Source organism: Pelecanus crispus, chromosome 4, assembly GCF_030463565.1.
Source record: "Pelecanus crispus isolate bPelCri1 chromosome 4, bPelCri1.pri, whole genome shotgun sequence".
Classification (NCBI taxonomy): Eukaryota; Metazoa; Chordata; class Aves; order Pelecaniformes; family Pelecanidae; genus Pelecanus; species Pelecanus crispus.
This window is the reverse complement of record NC_134646.1, coordinates 18,370,231-18,390,645: the sequence shown is the minus strand read 5'-3', so window position 1 is coordinate 18,390,645 and position 20,415 is coordinate 18,370,231. Positions and strand designations below refer to the sequence as shown.

General features: G+C 37.8%; 1 protein-coding gene across 3 annotated transcripts in view; it reads right to left on the bottom strand.

Moving 5' to 3' along the window:
* DCLK2 (doublecortin like kinase 2) overlaps positions 1-20,415 on the bottom strand; it is an 89,305-nt gene that overhangs the window by 59,586 nt on the left and 9,304 nt on the right. For all 3 annotated transcript variants that reach the window (XM_009482960.2, XM_075708829.1, XM_075708830.1), the window contains exon 2: positions 16,650-16,984. In XM_009482960.2, the coding sequence (XP_009481235.2) occupies positions 16,650-16,984 (335 nt within the window). The remainder of the gene's footprint in view (positions 1-16,649; positions 16,985-20,415) is intronic.

The following is a 20,415-nucleotide window of genomic DNA, read 5'->3' as shown; positions in this document are numbered from 1 at the left end:
GCTGGTCAAGTGCTACATACTTTAAGCATACCTATGCACTAGCAAAAGCATGCAGGTATTTTGGAAAATTAATTTCTCAGAACACGGATTTTGCCCTGAGAATTTAATTTTTAAAATAGTTGGAAATGTGTTCATAAGTTTGGGGATATTAATGATAACCTACTATATGAAATTCCAAGAACTGTCAGCCAGATCTAAGCATCAAAGAATCTAGTCTAGTAGAATATTAGAAGCGAACAATCTGTTTAAACTATACTTTCTATTAAAAAAAAAAAAGGTTTGTGGTTGTTTTGAGGATACAAATTCAGAAAACAATTGTATTTATGTATTTTACAAAACAAACTCAAGTATATATAAAGAATGATACTGATAAAAGTCACTTTCCTCACTGAAACGTGGTAATACACTATTAGAATATGACTTTCCTTGTTAATATTCCGTTTCACAGAAAACCTGCCCTTTCTGTTAGAGCAAAAGACAATTAAAAAAGGAACTTTTACAGACTAAGACAAAATTATAATTTGTTCCCTGACAACTGAGGACAGTTTACAGATAAGGTCCTCTCACAAACATTCAGGTGTCATACACAGAATATCTAGCCCTTAGATAAAAATAAATTTTTTTGAGTATGCTAGTCAGACTAAAAATGACTCACAGCATGAGGGAGGATGAATCATCTAAAACATTTTGAGATTAATTATATATGGATATATAAAACACCGAGAAAAAAATAAGGTCACAAAGAGCCTCTAACTTCAGTCTCATCCCTAACAAAGTCAATTTACACAAGAGGTATTAATATTTATCATGTCACACGTGACAAGGCTTTTTCAGTTCAGTCCCAAGTCAATTTTGAACTTCACATAACCCTTTTTTTCCACCATACAAAAGTGGAAGTGTTGTAATTCTTACTTAGTGTACCCGTGTACTAACAAGGATTCATAGTTGGGTCTGCATGCGAAAATATTGGATCCTAGCTTTCCTCCACCGTCCTTCCCCAATATTTACAGCAACAAAGCATTTTTGTTCAGAGCAATGAGAATTTCAGTATGTCCTGTTGCCAGGATCTGTATCAATTCCCACTGGCTTTGGAGAGAAAGAGGAAACACAGAGTTTACAATTTTGGAAAAATTTTGGGAAAAGAAAAAGATTCCATTTAAAATATAGATCCACCTCTAACTATCAGGCAAACAAGCCAGAAGACAGGCATGTTTTTCCTCTAATGCACATGTGATTTCAGGAGAATTTCACCAACAAACTCTGCTACAGATGACGGGACAAAAAGGAAACACAAACCACACTAAAAGATTTAGAAGTAATTTCAGATATATGCTGCAACCTTGAGAGCAGTGAAACACTGGGGAGTCATATTTAGCAGAAATACCCAAAGCCCTATTCTCACAGTTTTTCCATTGTCCGGAAAAATATACCTCAATGTGTATTGAGCATTGGTGTCCAAACACCTGAGAACAACCAGAGCAGGTATGCATCTCATTTTCCTTAGCTTACCAGTTCACTTTTTTTTTTATTATAATTTACCTTTTGTAACTAGAAGAGTAAGTAGAAAATGGTTTGTGTATGACAGCAATATTCTCCATAGGATAGTACCATGGACTATCCTGTTTCGTCTCTTAAGAGAGGCTTTTGACAAACAAATGATGCCCTCCACTCCCAACCATCAAGTGAAGATCCTGGTGACAGGGCTAATTTGATGAAAGCTGCTTTATTTAAGAATTCTTATTTAAGCAAGATGGATAAACTGAAGTTTGCAACTTCAGATAAGCATTTAGGCACTACCAGGCTTGCATCTACCTCCCAACAGATGAAGAAAGAAGGTTTAGGATGTGACACAAGGATCTTCCCCACTATGTAAGCATGAAGAATAAATCCTGGAGGCCTGCTATTAATAGGTTTGGAGTCCCTCTTCATTCTGGAAGCCTGCTGGGTTCTGAGTTGATGAAAATCGCTGCAGAGTTTTTTTGCCACTAATACGCGAGCAGTGGAGTAGTTTTGCACACCTTGACTTAGCAATACTTATACAAGGAATGCATTAGACTAAGGAGGATTAAGGAGAACTAGAGCAAACAAAGAAGTGTAGCTGTATGGCACTGTGCTCTGGGTGTTCTCTCTCCAATCAGAGGTAGTTCTGTAAAAGTCCAAATAGCTGTGAGGCTATCCTTTATTTCTGTAAGGAGTATAGAAATAAAGAATGAAAAACTCCTCACCATAAGAGTTCAGATGTCCAACACAATTTCAAAATTATTTTTTTCCCCCAACACAGAGATACAACTGAATATTGGGTTTATAAAGTAGATCACTGTTCTACTTGTTCTCACTAGAAAACTACATTCATTAAATTCGGTCATCAGAGACTGAAGGTTTTAAGTGTTGTGATCTGGCCTTACAGACTCTATTTGGCTAATCATATTTTAATAGCTTTAAAACTAAAGGTGCTTTTCTTTTTCTTAAACAGCAATCAGGCTGAATTTCCAGACAGACCATCCCCCCATACTTGGTAACTTATACTTGTATTTACCTCCAAAAAATCCATATAAATATTATTTCTTACGAAGGACTGGGACAAAGACTTCTTGAAAGCCTCAGATAAGACTAAGAAAGGTGCTAAACTCCTGAGTACATAATGTCTCAGTGCTGCTGATAATTTTCTGTCCATGTCTTTTGATTTGTGTTGGCACAAAACAAAATGATACTTGGTAAGTCTTTTTTATTTCCATTAATATATGCATAGTGTCAATCATACTTTGTTACATAGGTCTTAAGATGAAAAACTTCCTTTAAAAAAAAAAAAAAAGATAAAAGAGTTCACCCATCTGATCTGCACTTCTCCACATGCAGTTTTTGGGAAGACAATTGTTACACAATATTGTGACCAGTGAACACCCCTAATATTAGCATTTATTTTATATCTCCCATATATATTAAGATACATGTATATCAAAGATGGAGTTACTGTGATGGTAAATAAAGTTCCAAATTAGAAGTTCAAGGAATAGAAACTCACCTCACACTGATTATTGCCAAAATACATGAGTAAGCTGTGATAGTTACTTTGGAAATTCCAGGCAAGTGTCTGCAATTCATAAGTAGTAGTATCAAACACCTTCATTCACCCACTTACTACAATACTGTTCTAAATTTTGTATATTTAGTGGCATATATATGGGAGGAAAAAAGTTGTTTAAATATAAGTATCAAATATATTTTTTAAAGTAAAATATTTGAAAAACAGAAGATAGGAAAAAATTATGTGCAAAAGATGAAGTGGGCTGAAAGAAATTAAAATGTATTCATGTGTCAAAACAAAGCAAATCTGTATAATTACTAGTTCAAAGAGTATTTGAAGCCCTCTCAGATCCTAAAAACTTCTCAACAAACACCTTTGCACCTTGGACTGCACCTTTTCTCATGGGCTTCTCCATAACGTGTGACAGAAGACAATGATGAGGTTCTCACATACCCAATTAGGTAGGTCAGTCCAAAAGCAAGAACAAATCCCTTTCAGTAGAAGAGGATTAGCGCTTGAACTAGAAGTGTGTTCTTAAGCAGGCATCAGACTTCAAGGACTGCAGGTAATAACAAATCCGTGTCCAATTTCTAGAATTATTTTGGAATAGCCCATCTAAAATCACTTGGCAGTGTAGGGCCTGAGGATATAAAGAACAATTTTCATCTCTCCCACTCTTTCTCTGTAATACACAAACATTAAAGTCCCAAAGTTTCACAGATTAGCGCTCTTCAGTTTGTTACAGGTCCTGGAGATGGATTTGTGACTAGCAGTGTATAGGAGAAGGACACAGTGGACATTCTTGTGAACTATTCTGGACGTAAAGCACATGAGATTGCCAATGCCAATACAGATGATTGGATACTCTCAGCCATGCTGTCCCTGCCAGTCCCATATCTCAACAGGCTGTTTAGTTCTGCTATTCTTAAAGTGATTATATGAAGGATTCTAGTTAATAGTTACCTTTAAATGTAGCTGGATTACTATTCCCAGTTGTAACATGATTGTAGAAGAAAAGAATTTGGATCTAAATGCATCTGAAAACTGCCCCAGGTTCTAGAAAACCTAGTAACCAAATGTTTGGAATAATTTTGTCTACAGCACAGCATATGCTAGAAAAATAATATATAGATTAGAAATATACAGAAATAGAATATTAGAAATATATTAGTACAGCTAATCCAGAAAAGTCATATAGCCATGATGTCTCAGTGTCAATATGAGTAGTACCCCTACGGCTCAAATGCCCTTCGTCAAAGTCACTCTCCATTTCTGCAGGAAAATGAGAAACAAAAATCTGAAGCTTGGTAATAAAGCAAATATGTCAGAGGGAAAAATACTAATTTTACAAGCTTTTTCTTACTGTCTGACACATGGGAAGGAAGGTCTATAAGAAGAGAAAGAATGGGAAAATCAATTGCCTCTCTACTACCCCCAGAGAAGTCTAGTAAGAAAACTATCACCAAGTGCACACATTATATTCCGATTCTCTTCAAAATAGAACCACTAATTCCTACCTCCAAAAGCATTATATACTTGACTGGGTGAGAATATATCTACCCACCTGACAGCAACTAGATACGATGTCAATCAGTCTGCAGTCTGACCAGACATAGACCACCTCCAGGTCTGTAGGTTATACAGATCAAAGCTAGCTGGTGTCAGATGCCTGCCTGTACAACCATGTAGGCATATTCTGTCTATATTATTGGGTTCCTTGCAAAATATAGGGAGAATAAGGCAAATACTCTTTAAGTAGGATCCAACTCCACATTTATTCATGCTTGAATCTCTCTTTTTCAATTTTATTCAGATTTAAATGAACCAGAACCTTGATTTCTTTAAAAGAGAAACTGCAGTTTTCCACACGCAAGAAAATGGCACCTTCAGAAAGTGCTTAAAGAGGATTCTGGCTGTCTGGTACTCAACCATCTTTATTTTTCTTAACCAACTGGCCTATTTTCCAATAATTTTATCCAGACTGGAACTCCCTAACTAAATACTAGTTGAGTTGGAGGTTAGAGATCAGAACAGCAAAGCCAAGAAATGCCAAACCTACTAGCCCAAAATTCTAACTTGCTATTTAGTTTACAAGTTACATTCTATTCTTTTTCCTTTCTTCTGAAAGATTTTAGTTTCTTCAAAAAGGCTTCCATGATTGCAGAGACACCCTGTGCCACGTATCAATAAATAAAACGCCAAATAAATATGAACAAAATAAATATTTAAGAAAATGGCATAGATTGCATATTTGCACAACAGAAGAAAATTATTGTTGACTTTGTAAACAAGAAAAGTGCTACAAGAACACTGAATTTCACTTCCTGCAGTGAAAACACTATCACTCCTTCCTATGCAAATATTACTAACCTCAAGCCACAAACAGGGTCACTGTTCCACTTAAGTGCTGTGAAGCTATTTGCTTTTAAAAGTTGGCTTGTGTTGCTATTACTTCAACATTACTTTCCCTTCAGAGTCTTCAGACTACTACTGTGTTTAAAGGTTCATTGCAAATTAATCAGCTAGCAATATTTTAAACATTAAAGATGAATAATCCCTTTCCCCTCTCTGACAAACTGTTTAATGTTTCCTGCCATTAATTTATTATGGAAGAGAACACCATTTTTCTTAATAACTGGTACAAATCTAGAATAAAGGTTCATATTTTAAGATTTCAGTATTTTTGCTTGAATAGACTTAAGAGACATTGACAATCTGATTGCAGCCAATGAAGAAGCAGCTACTGCAATGGATCCATCAACCGGAAAACCTGAAAGACAAATCTTAAAACTAGAAAGTTTAAAACTGCTTATAGACTATGTTATGAACAGGAATGGATAAAATTCAGCCTTGAAACCCTTTCATATGTGGTTGGTAAATAGCTTTACACTGTAAGGTGTAACAGGCTTCTTAAAGAAAAGTTTGCATGTTTAAATGTGATAATGCAAGAACCGTTTACTGAAGTAACATAGGGTAATTTAATTACAGGAAAAAAAAATTCCAAGATCTCAAAGTAATGAGGAACCTGTGACACAAATCCTAATCTGGCATATGACAGCTGCAGAATGAATTCAAAAGATTTTTACCAGACTAATTATCTGTTAATGGCCAGGCTCAGCGGGACACAACAAATTCCCAAGGTTTAGTTTCCAAGTCATGTGATTCAATCTTTAGCATGGCAGATGGCAGACAATGACTGCATCCTGCTCTTTTATTCCAAGAGCTACACACACCATTTCTGTAACACAGCACTAAAATTATTGTAATCATACATCAATAAAGATACAATGTTACCACTGGTGACACCACTATTATTGCAGTGATTGTTTCCCACACTGTGCAGCATGTCATTTTTATTAAGTGCTGTCAGCTCTTGGTGTGCACAGACAAAAATTGAAAACCCAGTAGGATTTATCCTCTCTATAGATCCACAAAGGCTCCAGCAAGTTGGATGTCACTTTTAACAGGACACACATGCTTGCTTTTAGCTAAAATATCAGCAATTTTTTTCAGTTGCCATGCTCTAATTTAAAAGTGCTGTCTTTAAATCAGGGTCTGATTTTGCATTTGTTTTGATAAACACTCTATTATTTTAGCACCCCACTTCACCAACCTGTTAGTTTGATGGCAGTGGGTATTACTAATTACATACCTAAACCTTACCTTACTGAAAAAGATTAAATTCACACCCAGTGGACCCCAGCCATTACATTATCAGTAATGCTACACCACATCCCCAGGGCTAGAATTATGTGTCCTTGTGGGGAGCAGGAAGATGTATGTTGTCCATTTTATCTGTACTATATTTTGGGTTATTGATCTCCAGAAAGTAAGAATAATATACAGGGGGTCCTCTGTCCCCACCCCCCGCCAACAAATTCTAAAGACCTTTGTTCCAGAGACCCAAGTTTTCCAGTGCTAGACCATGGCCATTTCACATGGCATGACCTTTATTTTTTGCATATGCGACAAAGCTGAAGAACTTCCTCAGCATTATTGTTCACTGCCAGTTTAAGACACACTTCTGAGGTGACTCACTAGATATTCAAAGTTCTGTTTCTTTTTTAATACTTTTTCTGTAGCACCTTAAGCATCATTATTTTGTCACTTTTAAACAAAATCCTCACTGTTTTGCATTTTCTTTTTTCCTCAAAATGTAATTGGACTGGTAATATAATCATCTGACAACTATGATAAAAATTGTAAATACTTCCTAGGGTAAATCCTAAACCACACATTGTCTGCCTGTGGTCTTTGTACCACTGGTTGTCATGAAAATGCTTTGGAAAGTGTTCCATGACAAGATTTGTAGCTGGAAAAAGATCTCTGTATTTTCATATTTAGAGCGTTTTTCAGACCCCTGCATCTATGACAGGGCACAGTTACTTTCAGGTTAGTTTTAGATAACACTTCCTTCCATAAATAACTACGGATGGGAATATTTCTGTGTCCATGGATGGAGGCCAAAATTATCTCCTCTGCTTGAGTACACTATTTCCTCCTTTCTTCTAGCAATAAATAACCACAGCTTCCAGTTCCGAGCATACCAACTGAAAGTCTGAACAAAAATACCACATAGCGGTGTCCATGGATGAATCCATTTCCTGTCCTACAGGCTTCCTCAAGATTAGGGCCACTTTAATTCTTTTGTTTTCCTTAGACTTGCAAGATTTGTATCCCACAATGACTAGACAGACATCTCTTCACAGTCATTCTCTGAAACAATTCTAGCCTCTAGCACAAGCCCAACTTCCCCTAAATCACATTTCCAATCAAATATTAGAAGAGGCTTGCTAGCATTGGGATAAAACTTACTCTAACTGTAAACCCTGCTGTTATGAATTCTCAGTGGGATGCAGGTGTGTATACATGCATATCTTAATGTTAACTGGCATTCAAGACTTCTGTTATTTTATCTCTAGTAGCTCGACAGCTCTTCCAAAGTAGTAGATAGCCTTTACTTATGGCACTTAAAAACAAAAAAAGTTTTCAGAAATCTCCAAGACTGTTAGACCCCATTTATCTGCTCCAACAAAAATCACCACTTCATTAATCTTATTTACCATTGAGTTCTGAATAACCACTGGATCAGATTAACTTTAAAGCCTATTATTTCTTTTCCTATGCACAGAAAAGACACAGAAGTAATTTCCTTTTTTTTTTCTGATAGCTTTTTTGCTCATCCCCCTGAAACTTGTTGATGATCTTTCTCTAGTCTAAGTGATCCCATTTCCTTCAGTCTTTCTTCATAGAACATGTTTTCTTAATTCTTTTTACCGTTCTCTGGATTTTCCGTAATAAAGCTGTCTCTTGCTGCTATCATTGCATTGAGTGAGACAGAGCAGAATGGCCACATGACAATACATCAGAAACAAGATGATTGACCGTACCTTCTGTATGAATGTTGGCTTTCCTCTCCTATGCACAGCCACTGACACCATAAATTCATCTTCAGCTGTGATCCTTTACCACTTCAACCAGAACTACTTGCCATTTCCTTATCTGCATTGTTAATAACCAGTGAGTCTAAGATTACTCAACCTGCCTTATCCTAAGCTATTTCTGCAGTTTGTCAAGATTATTCTAACTTTCTGTTGTCCAGGTTTTGTGTAGCTCATCTGTTTGGTGTGGGTTTTGTATTTATTAAGCATATCCTCCATTCCATCTTCCAAGTCATTTACAGTGACTAGTACAAACACACATTCATTGGCCCCTACTCAGTATAAAATTCCAGTTTGGCAGTGAATCATCAATAATCATTCAGAACAACAGTATTCCAAATGTGCATCTCGTTAAGTAGTGCATTTTTTCTAGACCATGCTTCCCTAGCTGACTGACAGGAAAAGACAGTGTCAAAAAGCTTACTTGAGCCACAAGGAAGTAGACACTATTGTTTTCTTCCCCTCATATCTATCCGCAGTCAAGTTAAACCATCACCAGCAATAAAACCAACCCTCCCCCAAAAAACCCACATCATACACTCTGTTGAAGCATTTTGTGTCCTGAGTTCAACCCAAACCAGCAAGCTCCCTGAACAGACAGGTGCTATGTCAGAACCCTTCTAGTCTATAACACACATTAAGGTGACTGTGCCAAATAATGTGGAACTTTTCAACTTCCAGGTAACAGAGGTGTTCCACTGCTACATATTTACTCATAAAAGGGGAAAAGGATCCAGCCAACCATCAGTAAGTGATTCACAGTATTGTTTCCTCAATTTTTTTCCCCTATAAGTCTCAGAGTGAAATTTATTTAGCTCAACCTTAGGGACACTCGTTTCATCCAACAAACATCAGCTGTAGGACAATTAGACTCTTCCAGGACTCCTCTCAACTCTTTTTCAGGGCTTTCCTATGCCTTGGAAATTACTCTTTAGCTCTTCCACATTGGTTGTATCTCCTATCCATCCAGTGCATGAGAAACATTGCTCTTGACATCTAGTACGAGCTTTTCTTGTAAGTGTGTATCTTTTCTGATTTACCCAGGCTACTTAGTTCCTATTCTTTTGAAGGTCTGTCTCTTGGAAGTTCTATTCTCTCCCTTTCAAAGACAATCTAAATAGTGCTTCTGGTTGCATCTTCATCAATATGTTTTACTGTTTCTCACACAGTATTACTTTGTGGACTCGTGTCAGCTAAAAAAGAAAAAACAAAACAACAACAAAACCCCAAAACAACACTATATATGCCTCTTTCAAGTTGATAGTCCACTCTTATGTGGCAGTGCTATCCACTGCTGCATTAAGAGGTCTCAGAGGTTATGGCCCTGTTCCCATTCTCTCACACAACATTGCACACACTGCTGATATTTAAGTCTTATAAACCAATATCACTGCAGTGATTGCCCCCGCCACGCCAGAGTAGACATAATTATCACTTGTGTGATTTGCCACATAATAAGCAGATTAACATACTTTTTTTTTTTTTTTTTTGTGGACATCAGCCATGAATGCTGAAAAGCCTTTTTATCCAACATATCTACTCTTTTAGTAGTTGTATTGTCAATCACATCCATAGTGTCAAATCACCAAGTGGTCTGTTGCAGTTTGTTTGGCAAATATTAAATTGCTTTCTTAAAGTTGACTACCTCTTCTGACCCTCAGTCTTTAAGAAGAATGCAGGGACTATCATTACTGTGCAAAGTCTTGAAGCTAGGCAAGGAAAGACTCCTTGCCCACAAATACCAAACTTCTGTGGGATCTCCCTTTTCAGCTGCCACTGACATTCCTCTATAACAATATATGTAAGCCTTTTTAGGAGTTGTAAGGAATGCAAGGGCTTAAGGGGTTTTCCTCCTCCTACTTGCAACATTTCAGCTTAAAATGCTGTTTTAAATTTCAGCAGAAATAGAACTGCACAAAAGATGGAGCTTTCTATGTTCTTGCAAAATTGCCTGTAGCAGAAATTCAAATCTGTGCTATTTCCAATATATTTGTGAAAGTGCCTATACTAGGTTGGAGTCTGAGACCTAAGACTTCTGGTTTTAGTAGCTTTCAGCTACACATAATGCCTGCTAACATGGAAGCAAGTTTCTATTACAGTTGTTTCTCAGCCTGCAATGAGGTATCAGACAGTGATACAACAACAATTAAATGACACTTTGGGGAAAAAAAAAAAAAGTACCCCTAACTCCTAGTGCCTGGTCCCTTAAAAAAAAAGTGTACTGCTGATGAATAAGGATGAATAAGATACAGTTGAAAACCAAGTAGCCTTTCCACTGTCATTAGGTAGGAGAGAATTGAACTAAAGGTAAATATTTGCTAAAACTACTCAGTTAACTGCAATAAAATTATTTAAAAAAAAAAAAAATCTCATCCAAGTATGACTTCACATACAAAACTGGAAAACTGAGAAAACCAGAATTCATATGTTCCAAAAATTGTCTCAGTACTAAATAGTCAGCTCTCACAGAGATGAAGATTCTAGTAAAAACACTGTATTAATGGAGATTTTCAGATCTGAATGACAGAAGCCTATGTGTCAAAAGAACTGAAACAAGAATATGGGGAATATCGATTGTACTAATAAATGAGATCTCTCCTGCTCATCCCTTGTTTTGGTTTCTGCTCTCTATGATGGGTATGTTAATAGCTCCAGTTGGTCTCCTTAGTATTTCCACTACAAAGCAAATAAAAATTCAGTTTACAGAAGCTATCATCTCTACTAAGAATTTTCAAATCTGCCACTGGAATATAAAAAAATTATTGAGAGAACAGCATGATGAGTCTGATGAATACTTCCAAATGCAATACCTGTTTTCTTCAGTTACCCATTTACTTTTAATGAGCACCTTATGAAAAACTTTAACAGAAAATTAGGGAGCTTTTGGTTTCAGAGATAGCCACTAACATACCTGTGGCCCATCAAAAAAGACCTTTAAAATAAGGCTTATCTGTGGTTTGTTCTCACTATTTTGGGAATGGAGTATAGAAAAAGTGGCTCATCCACCTTTTCAATCTTTTTATGGACATTAATCCATGAAGTTGCAACATAACACAAGCTTAAAAAGTTACTATCTTCCTGGAGTGAAGATTTAATTTTCTTTTGTGTGTCAAATAATACATGCTTCAGAGTTCTGTATGGCTTTTTCTAAGTTTCTCACAGGAAATTTCCCCACACACCCCACACACATTATATTCTTTTAAACAATTAGTGCAGGTAACTTACCATTAAGTTGCTACCCTACACTTTGCAATGACTGAAGCTTGAAGCTTGTTTAGCAAGACAGAAACCCTCCATTCTCTTCCAAGATAATGAAGGGTTAACTTCCCAACTGGAGAAGTTTCAGTCTGACTGTCCTTGCTTCACAGTAGGATAGTGACAGATTCCAGCAAAGAACAGAAAGGAAAAATGCAGCCAAGAAAGTAAAACACTTTGGTCAAGCAAATATATTAGACAAACCTCAATGTCAGAAGCACAAAGACTGGAATAGCAGAAGCCTGCACTGCAGAGCTAAAGCCTAGTTACTTTTACAGGAATATTTTTCCTCATATAGAAACCATCAAAAAAGTCTTGGGATGTAAAAAAAGTTGGTTACTCAACAGCTTAAAAGTGAAAAGTCAGCCTTGCATCAGTGTAGTTAAAAGAAAAAAATGTGTACTTGAGCCTACAAAGCACTAATATTCTAAGTTACAGCATCCATATTGAAAATGAACATAAAAGGTAACCTTGTAAATGTTATAAAATCTTACAATTAAAAGCTAGATAATTGTCTATTTTCACACACAATAATCGAGGAAAATACCCAACATGGATGTTATTCTCTGTGTTACCATTATCATCAAGATGTTGCTACAGTCAAGATTAATGAAGTCAGAAGAGTAAAAAACTATTTGAAGGACATTCTTTCTTTTGTACTGCTCAAAATTAAAGATTTCTTCATAGATCACTGGTTTAATGATCATTTCTTACTACACGCATGTTAAATAGTTCTATTGGAAAACAAAATTGCCCCATAAGTTAACAGAACAACACATACCCTAATAAAAGGATACAAATTTTATACATGCATGTTTTAAACACCCGAATTTCAGCATCAATTCTGTATTAAACAGAAAATACAACCCAAACCTATTAGCTCACAAAACCTGGAAAAAAAAAAAAAAAAAAAAATTATTTCCTCAGAGATAAAAATGTGAAGGAGCAGGGAAAAGAAAAAAGCCAAAACCCTGAGAAACACAAGAGCTACATTTATAGGAACACAGCCATTTACAAAATGACTTTTTTTTTTTTTTAATGGTTGCTTTTCAAGCTGTGCCAACACTACAACGAACATAAAAGATCTGCCTCCCTAGCAGATTTAGAAGAATAAGCAATTACGACATTAGAGAAAACAGGCTCAGAAATTTCCACCAATTGGTAATTGGCAGCAAAGCAACTCTTTATTTGCCAAACCCCACAAAGCCCTTGTGTACCAACCTCTACATATACCAGCAATGAACAAACAAAGAAAAAAGATCCCTATTGCCTAAAACTGAGGTTAGCCCTTCACTTTGGAGAAAAAGAAACAAACGAAAAAAACCACCCACAAGTCTCTGTCCTCCTAGATAACCAGAAGGAGGCTTTTATTATCAGGGTGTTTAAAGCCATAGGTCTTCTATCTGGGGCACTGTATCCCAAGACCACTTAAAACACAATTACACTAAGGTTGTACAAGCAAAAGCTCCTTCCCAAAGTCTATGGAAAATCAAAAGGCCTTTCTTCCAAATGGAAGGGAGGTCTGTACATTTATGCACTACTACTGCTGAAACAGTTCACACAGAGAGGCAGTTGTATGGAGCAGCTATTTGCAGGCTGTAGTGAGAACTAGGGATTTACCAATCCTGCTTGAGAACACCTACATCTACATCTGCCGCCCAAGTTTGATTATTGTCTTTACCATAGAAGGGCACGAGGAAGTACTGCAGCAATTAGAAATCTTATACTTATTTTGGAGCGTTACCAATGATTGGTCATCCTCACTGTGGACTGAAGACACCCATCATCCACCATGGGCAACAGTAATTTGCAAGCAACATATGTGAGATTTAATGTTAATTAGTTTTATTGATCCCTGATGCACTACTGCATCTTTCACATCAATGCAGAGCAATGAGTTTCTACTGTATTAACAATGCAACAGAAGAGGTGAATCTGAACCACGAATCCTAGTTTTTGCAGTTTCCTTTCCTGACTCTTTCTACCTACTTGCTTGAGAAGATTAAAATCATCTTATCCAAGAAAGTGACAGAAGACTTCATGGGCAGAAGACACTAATTACTGTATAATAAATATCCTCAAAGCTATTTTATTATGTATTAAATTAAACATGACTAAATCACATTTCAGATGTTCCTAGGAAGGATTCTCTCTTAACAAATCTCATTAACAGATCTCATTAAAAACCAAACCTATTAGAAGAACCAGAATACACTATAGTGCAACCAAATACCAAAAATCAAGAGTCTCAGTGATGCATTTGCCTTGCTATATTTAATACCAAAGAACAGAAGTTCTTTTCAAGTACTTAATTATAAAAAGTGTATCCACAGCACACAGAACATAACCACAGAGACCGACCTCATATCGAGACAATCCGAGTAAGCGCACTTGTTCTGCAATGTATTTGCTAGCAACTTTCAACACAAAAAGATGCTTTTTAAGTAGTCTATAGGATTACAACCATTACAAAAAGCTTGACAGCAAAAATTCCCACAGCTGTTTGAACACAATTGAAACTTTTACAAGTAGTTTATGCAAATATATAGGCATGCAGGTGTGCAAAAATACCTGTTGAATGAGCAAGGATCCTAATATTTAGTCAACAATACAATAGTCCAGGTACCTGATACTGAATGTGATCTATGTGATCATGGCAGTCAGGTGAAGTCCCTGGTGACTGGAAGAAGGGAAACATTGTGCCCATTTTTAAACAGGGAAGAAAGGAGGACCCTGGGAACTACCGACCTGTCAGCCTCACCTCTGTGCCTGGGAAGATCATGGAACAGATCCTCCTAGAAGCTATGCTAAACCACATGAAGGACAGGGAAGTGATTCAAGACAGCCAGCATGGATTCACCAAGGGCAAGCACTGCCTAACTAACCTAGTGGCTTTCTATGAAGGAGTAACTGCATCAGTGGACAAGGGAAAAGCAACGGATGTCATCTATTTGGACTTCTGTAAAGTGTTTGACACAATCCCCCACAACATCCTTCTCTAAATGGGGGGGATACGGATTAGATGGGTGGACTGTTCAGTGCATAAGGAATTGGTTGGATGGTCGCATCCAACAGTGGTCAACAGCTCAATGGTAGTGGTCAACAGCTCAATGTCCACATGCAGACCGGTGACAAGTGGGGTCCCTCAGGGGTCCATACTCGGACCAGTGCTGTTTAATATCTTGATCAATGACATAGACAGTGGGATTGAGTGCACCCTCAGCAAGTTTGCAGATGACACCAAGCTGAGTGGTGCCATTGACACACCAGGAGGACGAGATGTCTTCCAGAGGGACCTAGACAAGCTGGCAAGTTGGGCCTGTGTGAACCTCATGAGGTTCAACAAGGCCAAGTGCAAGGTCCTGCACCTGGGATGGAGCAACCCCCAATATCAATACAGGCTGGGGGATGAAGGGATTGAGAGCAGCCCTGCAGAGAAGGACTTGGGGGTACTGGTGGATGAAAAGCTGGGCATGAGCCAACAATGTGCACTCGCAGCCCAGAAAGCCAACCATACCCCGGGCTGCATCAAAAGAAGTGTGGCCAGCAGGTCAAGGGAGGTGATTCTACCCCTCTACTCCGCTCTGGTGAGACCTCACATGCAGTACTGCATCCAGCTCTGGAGCCCTCAGCAAAAGAAGGACATGGACCTGCTGGAGCGGGTCCAGAAGAGGGCCACCAAAATGATCCGAGGGCTGGAGCACCTCTCCTATGAGGACAGGCTGAGGGAGTTGGGATTGTTGAGCCTGCAGAAGAGAAGGCTGCAGGGAGACCTTATTGCGGCCTTTCAGTACTTAAAGGGGGCCTATAGGAAAGACGGGGACAATCTTTTTAGCAAGGCCTGGTTTTAAGCTAAAGGAGGGTAGATTTAGACTGGATATAAGGAAGAATTTTTTTACAATGAAGGTGGTGAAGCGCTGGAACAGGTTGCCCAGAGAGGTAGTGGAGGTCCCATCCCTAGAAACATTGAAGGTCAGGTTGGATGGGGCTCTGAGCAACCTGGTCTGGTTAAAGCTGTCCCTGCTCCCTGCAGGGGGATTGGGCTAGATGACCTTTAAGGGTCCCTTCCAACCCAAAGCATTCTATGATTGTACTTTGCAGCCTATGTTGCTCTGTATTATTAATGTCACAATACTGTCAAAGTTCCACATCAGTGTCATATAAAAGTATCAAATATCAAAGTCCTGTTCCATGAAGGGCTGAGTCATTAACCTGACGGATCAACAGCAAATGTATTCTTGAGACTTTTACCTGGTCCAGCAGAACATTCTGCGGGCCACTCCTTTGTATTTCTGAGTGAGAGTAAAGGACCGACCACATCATTAATCCTGGCAGCATGTTTTTGCAGTGGTAAAATTAAAAGCAAACGCAAGTTGCAAAGATATGACCACCACCCCACCCTGAAATACTCATTTCAGATAAAATTCTTGACCTTAGATCATGTCAGTTACTACCTCCAGAAAGATATTTCAGTCCTTTTGCTACTTAAATAGCAATCTGTGGAAGCAAAATGGAAGGAGGCAGCAATACTTTTCTTACACCACTCAGCACTATGTAGTAGTCTGAAAACATGACTCTGCTTCTGAAAACACATATGTATTTTAACAAGTTTGCTTTCAAATGTTTCAAATAAACTGTATTACTCAATCAACACTTTTTTAGCAATGCAATAGAGTTAGTATATGAAAAAGGGTGGGTTTTTTTTTTAATACTTAGAATGTAAAGAGGCCAACTTCTTTTGCATTATATACAATTTTAATTTTTTGTAGATAGTAATATTTTAATACAAATTTTAAAAGTTTCCATTTATTAACTGTCATTCAGAAGCAGGTTGAAGCATATACAGTAACAAGAATTCAAGTTATGAAAACAAAGAAGCTTAGATTAACTCAGAATTATTAGATGGTCACAGCAATTTATTCTCCTACCTGCTTTCCATCCAGTGTACAAAGTCTCTTGACTACACCCGAATCTAACTTAATGGCTTCTGTGATGTCAGTCAAGACCTGTTCGAAGGAGTGAGCAGTCTTCTTATTCAGCAGAATTCTCACAGCTTTCCGCGGTTTTACTCCACTCCGAATAACAGTCACTAATTTGGGTTTAATGAAATCTTTACTCTCCTTCACTTCACTCTTTGTGGATGTCAAAGATGTCAAGGTTCGAGTGGACCCAGTCCTTATGTTCACACACCAGTTTGGATTGACATTCTTGGTGTAATCAACTTTGCGATACGGTTCATTGGATGCACATACATAACTTTCACCTGAAAAGAAGATGACATTTTCATAATTTAAGGGGTTTTGCAGCTATTTTTTGTCAATTTAAAAAAAAAAAATACCAAACAATTTTTTCAGGAGTGGTTTTCCTGTATTTCAACTGCAGGCCATTTTAAATGTAGGACTGTAAATTATCAGAGCTTTCCACCCAAACAATACTCTCATAGAGTGCTTTCAACAGGTTTCAAAAGACCTCTGGTTAAGAAATTAAAAAAAAAACAGAAGAAAACACCCAAACAGTGAAGAGTAATGAGGGGGTTGAAGATATGATCCAAAAGAAATGGGAAATAAGTTCTGACTGCGGAGTCATTTTGCAAGTGCTTAAATTACTTGAGCTCACAATACATGTCATTAAGACCATTCTCCTACAGCAAATATCCAGGTCCTTTCCTATATATTACTCAAGTATATACTTCAAGATATGTATACGCATACCTATATTTAATAATGAATTATTTTAAAAGGAGCAAGTTTTAACAGAATAAAATTCAAGCATCTCAAGATCCTTGCCCTGAAGAACACATTAATTTACCAGGAGTTATTGCCTTTCTACCAAGGATACACTGTTGAAGTGTATTTACTTCAACATTTTTTAGACCAGCAAACATCTGTTGAGGCCACAAATGAGACTTTGAGAATACAGGAATATGAAAGGACATCTACACTTCCCCATTTTGATTTCTTTCCTAATTCAAAGCCTGCACTGCTGATATCTCCTGAAGTCATGAAAGGGAGGTCAGAGGACAAAAGATGTTATCACAGGCTAGTAATACACACCATTACATCAAATTAAAGTGGCACCAGCCATGATGCAGACCTAAGGAATTTACTACTTTTCTCCATTCCTTGACATAATGCAAAGCTGGAGACTAACTTTTTTTAGAAGAGGACAATTTTCTCTTCAAACTGCTGTTTGTTGTTTACCACAACTCTCTTAATGTCTGACAGCAATATTCAAGATGAAGACCATGAAAAAGGACATCTTTAACTCTGGGTTATTTCTGTAACCCACATCCTTGGGGTCTCACAAGATGACACCCAAAGACTTTCTCAAAGAGGCAGAGTATTGCCAGAAGGAAGAAAGGGAAGCATTCCAAACTGATGGAACACACCATTTCTCTAAGCAGAAGAGCTACCTATATCTTAAAAAGCTTAGCCTGCTCTAAAATTAAAGCTACACACTCAAGGTCACTGGTGGAACAAACCAAACTCACCTCCTATACACACAGCAAGAGGAGTAAAGGTACACATACATCTATTGGACAGTATTGTAAAATTTACAGAATGTATACCTATGTTTAGATATGCACTAGAAAACTTTTAAACAATACTTTTATTTTCTGAACTCTAGTTTGGAGAGCTGATTTAGCTTAGAAGTTGTACAGCTTATTCTAAAAACAAGATAGTAAATTACTTTCAAACCCCTGAAGAATTACTGTGATCCAAAAGACTTTTTCTGTGTTCCTTTTCCCATACCAATTACACTGCTTTCTAATTTATCTTGTATTTAGACCTTCTTGAAAGTTTACTTGCTGTATTTGAAAGAAAACAGATTGTAATTAAGTCAAGTTAACAATGATTTTGTTTGGGAAAGTTTGGCAGCCGGTTCTGCCTCCACAAACATCACTGGGACTGTACTCCACTGAGCTACAAAGAAACAATTTGGTGTGAGGTTTTATGGATGCTGCTGCCTTGCCTGTATTCTTCCTCTTCACTCATCCCCATCATTCCTCCCCATATTCATAGACCAAGTGGTTTCTGTTTTGTGCACTAATAGAGACAAACCAGACTCCTCCTCTTTCCCCCCAAAATGAGCAAAGATAAATGAGCTGTTTTCAGCCCATGAACTCCTTGAATGGGTTTTCCACACAGCTACATGCACACTAGCACTAATCTACAGGTAAGGGGAAAACAAAACCCACACAGTTTAGGAAGAACTGTGGTGGCCTAGAAGCTTACACTACCCCAGAACTACACATTAAGTTGCAACAAGTCTCCAAGCAAACCTGCTTTGAGCAAGACATTGGATGAGATAACCTCAGGTCCCTTCCAAACTAAATTATCCTATTATTCTAAATAGGTCGACAGTTCTCTTTCTACAGCTGTTTTCAGAGACCTTTTACTCATCTATCCTGTTATTGTGAAATAGCATGAGATATTCGAGTTTTGTTACAGCAGCTCAGCTGCAACAGAAAGCAAAGGCTTCCCTCTCTACATCCTCTAATACTAGATTTAAGGACTATTCTTATTTTCTGAACAGTTTCTAATAAGCCATGAAGCTGTGTATCTCTAAACACAGTGCTGCCAAGTAAGAAGCATCTCAAAGAAGCTGGTAGTTCTAATTCATACCAATAGACTTACTAACATTACAACTGCTGATCATTTTGTTTTTCGTCGCTCTACAACTAGCTTACTGTGTGACGTAGAACATTGGCATGGTTTAACCCCAGCTAGCAGCTAAGCTGCTTGCTCACTGCCCCCAGTGGGATGGGGGAGAGAAAATCAGAAGGGTAAGTGAGAAAACTCGTGGGTTGAGATAAAGACAGTTTAATAGGTAAAGCAAAAGCCATGCACGCAAGCAAAGCAAAACAAGGAATTCATTCACTACTTCCCATCGGCAGGCAGGTGTTCAGCCATCTCCAGGCAAGCAGGGCCCCATCACACATTAATGGTTACTTGGGAAGACAAACGCCATCACTTCAAACATCCTCCCCTTCCTTCCCTCCTCCTTCCCCCAGCTTTATATGCTGAGCATAACATCATATGGTGTAGAATATCCCTTTGGTCAGTTGGGGTCAGCTGTCCCAGCTGTGTCCTCTCTCAACTTCTTGTGCACCCCCAGCCTACTCACTGGTGTGGGGGTGTGAGAAGCAGAAAAGGCCATGACTGTGTGTAAGCACTGCTCAGCAGTAACTAAAACATCCCTGTGTTATCAACACTGTTCTCAGCACAAATCCAAAACATAGCCCCTTACTAGCTACTATGAAGAAAATTAACTCTATCCCAGCCAAAACCAGGACATGCCCCTAGGACAATTTTTTTCCATGATTACATGCTAAACTTTTTGTGGATGCACCTAGCAAGTGGCTTTGTTTTTTTGTGTGTGTTGGTTAAGAATGCTATTTATTATTTCCTCCTACAAAAAAATGAACAGAAGGTAATTTAGTCATTATTATTCTGGGTGCATAATATTAGGCATTCAACTTTGGAAAGTCCCTGACCACTTCCTTTGAAGTTTATTGAACTGCATAAGATGTTGGTAGTATTTAAACATCCCCTGATAATATTTTTTATATAAATAAACCTGACAGCATCCTATGCATGAGAATATCTTTCTAAACACACTAAGTGTCCCAAGCACCTCAAAGATTTTACATAAACTTCAGTATATGAAGTCACCTATCACTTCAGAGTAACC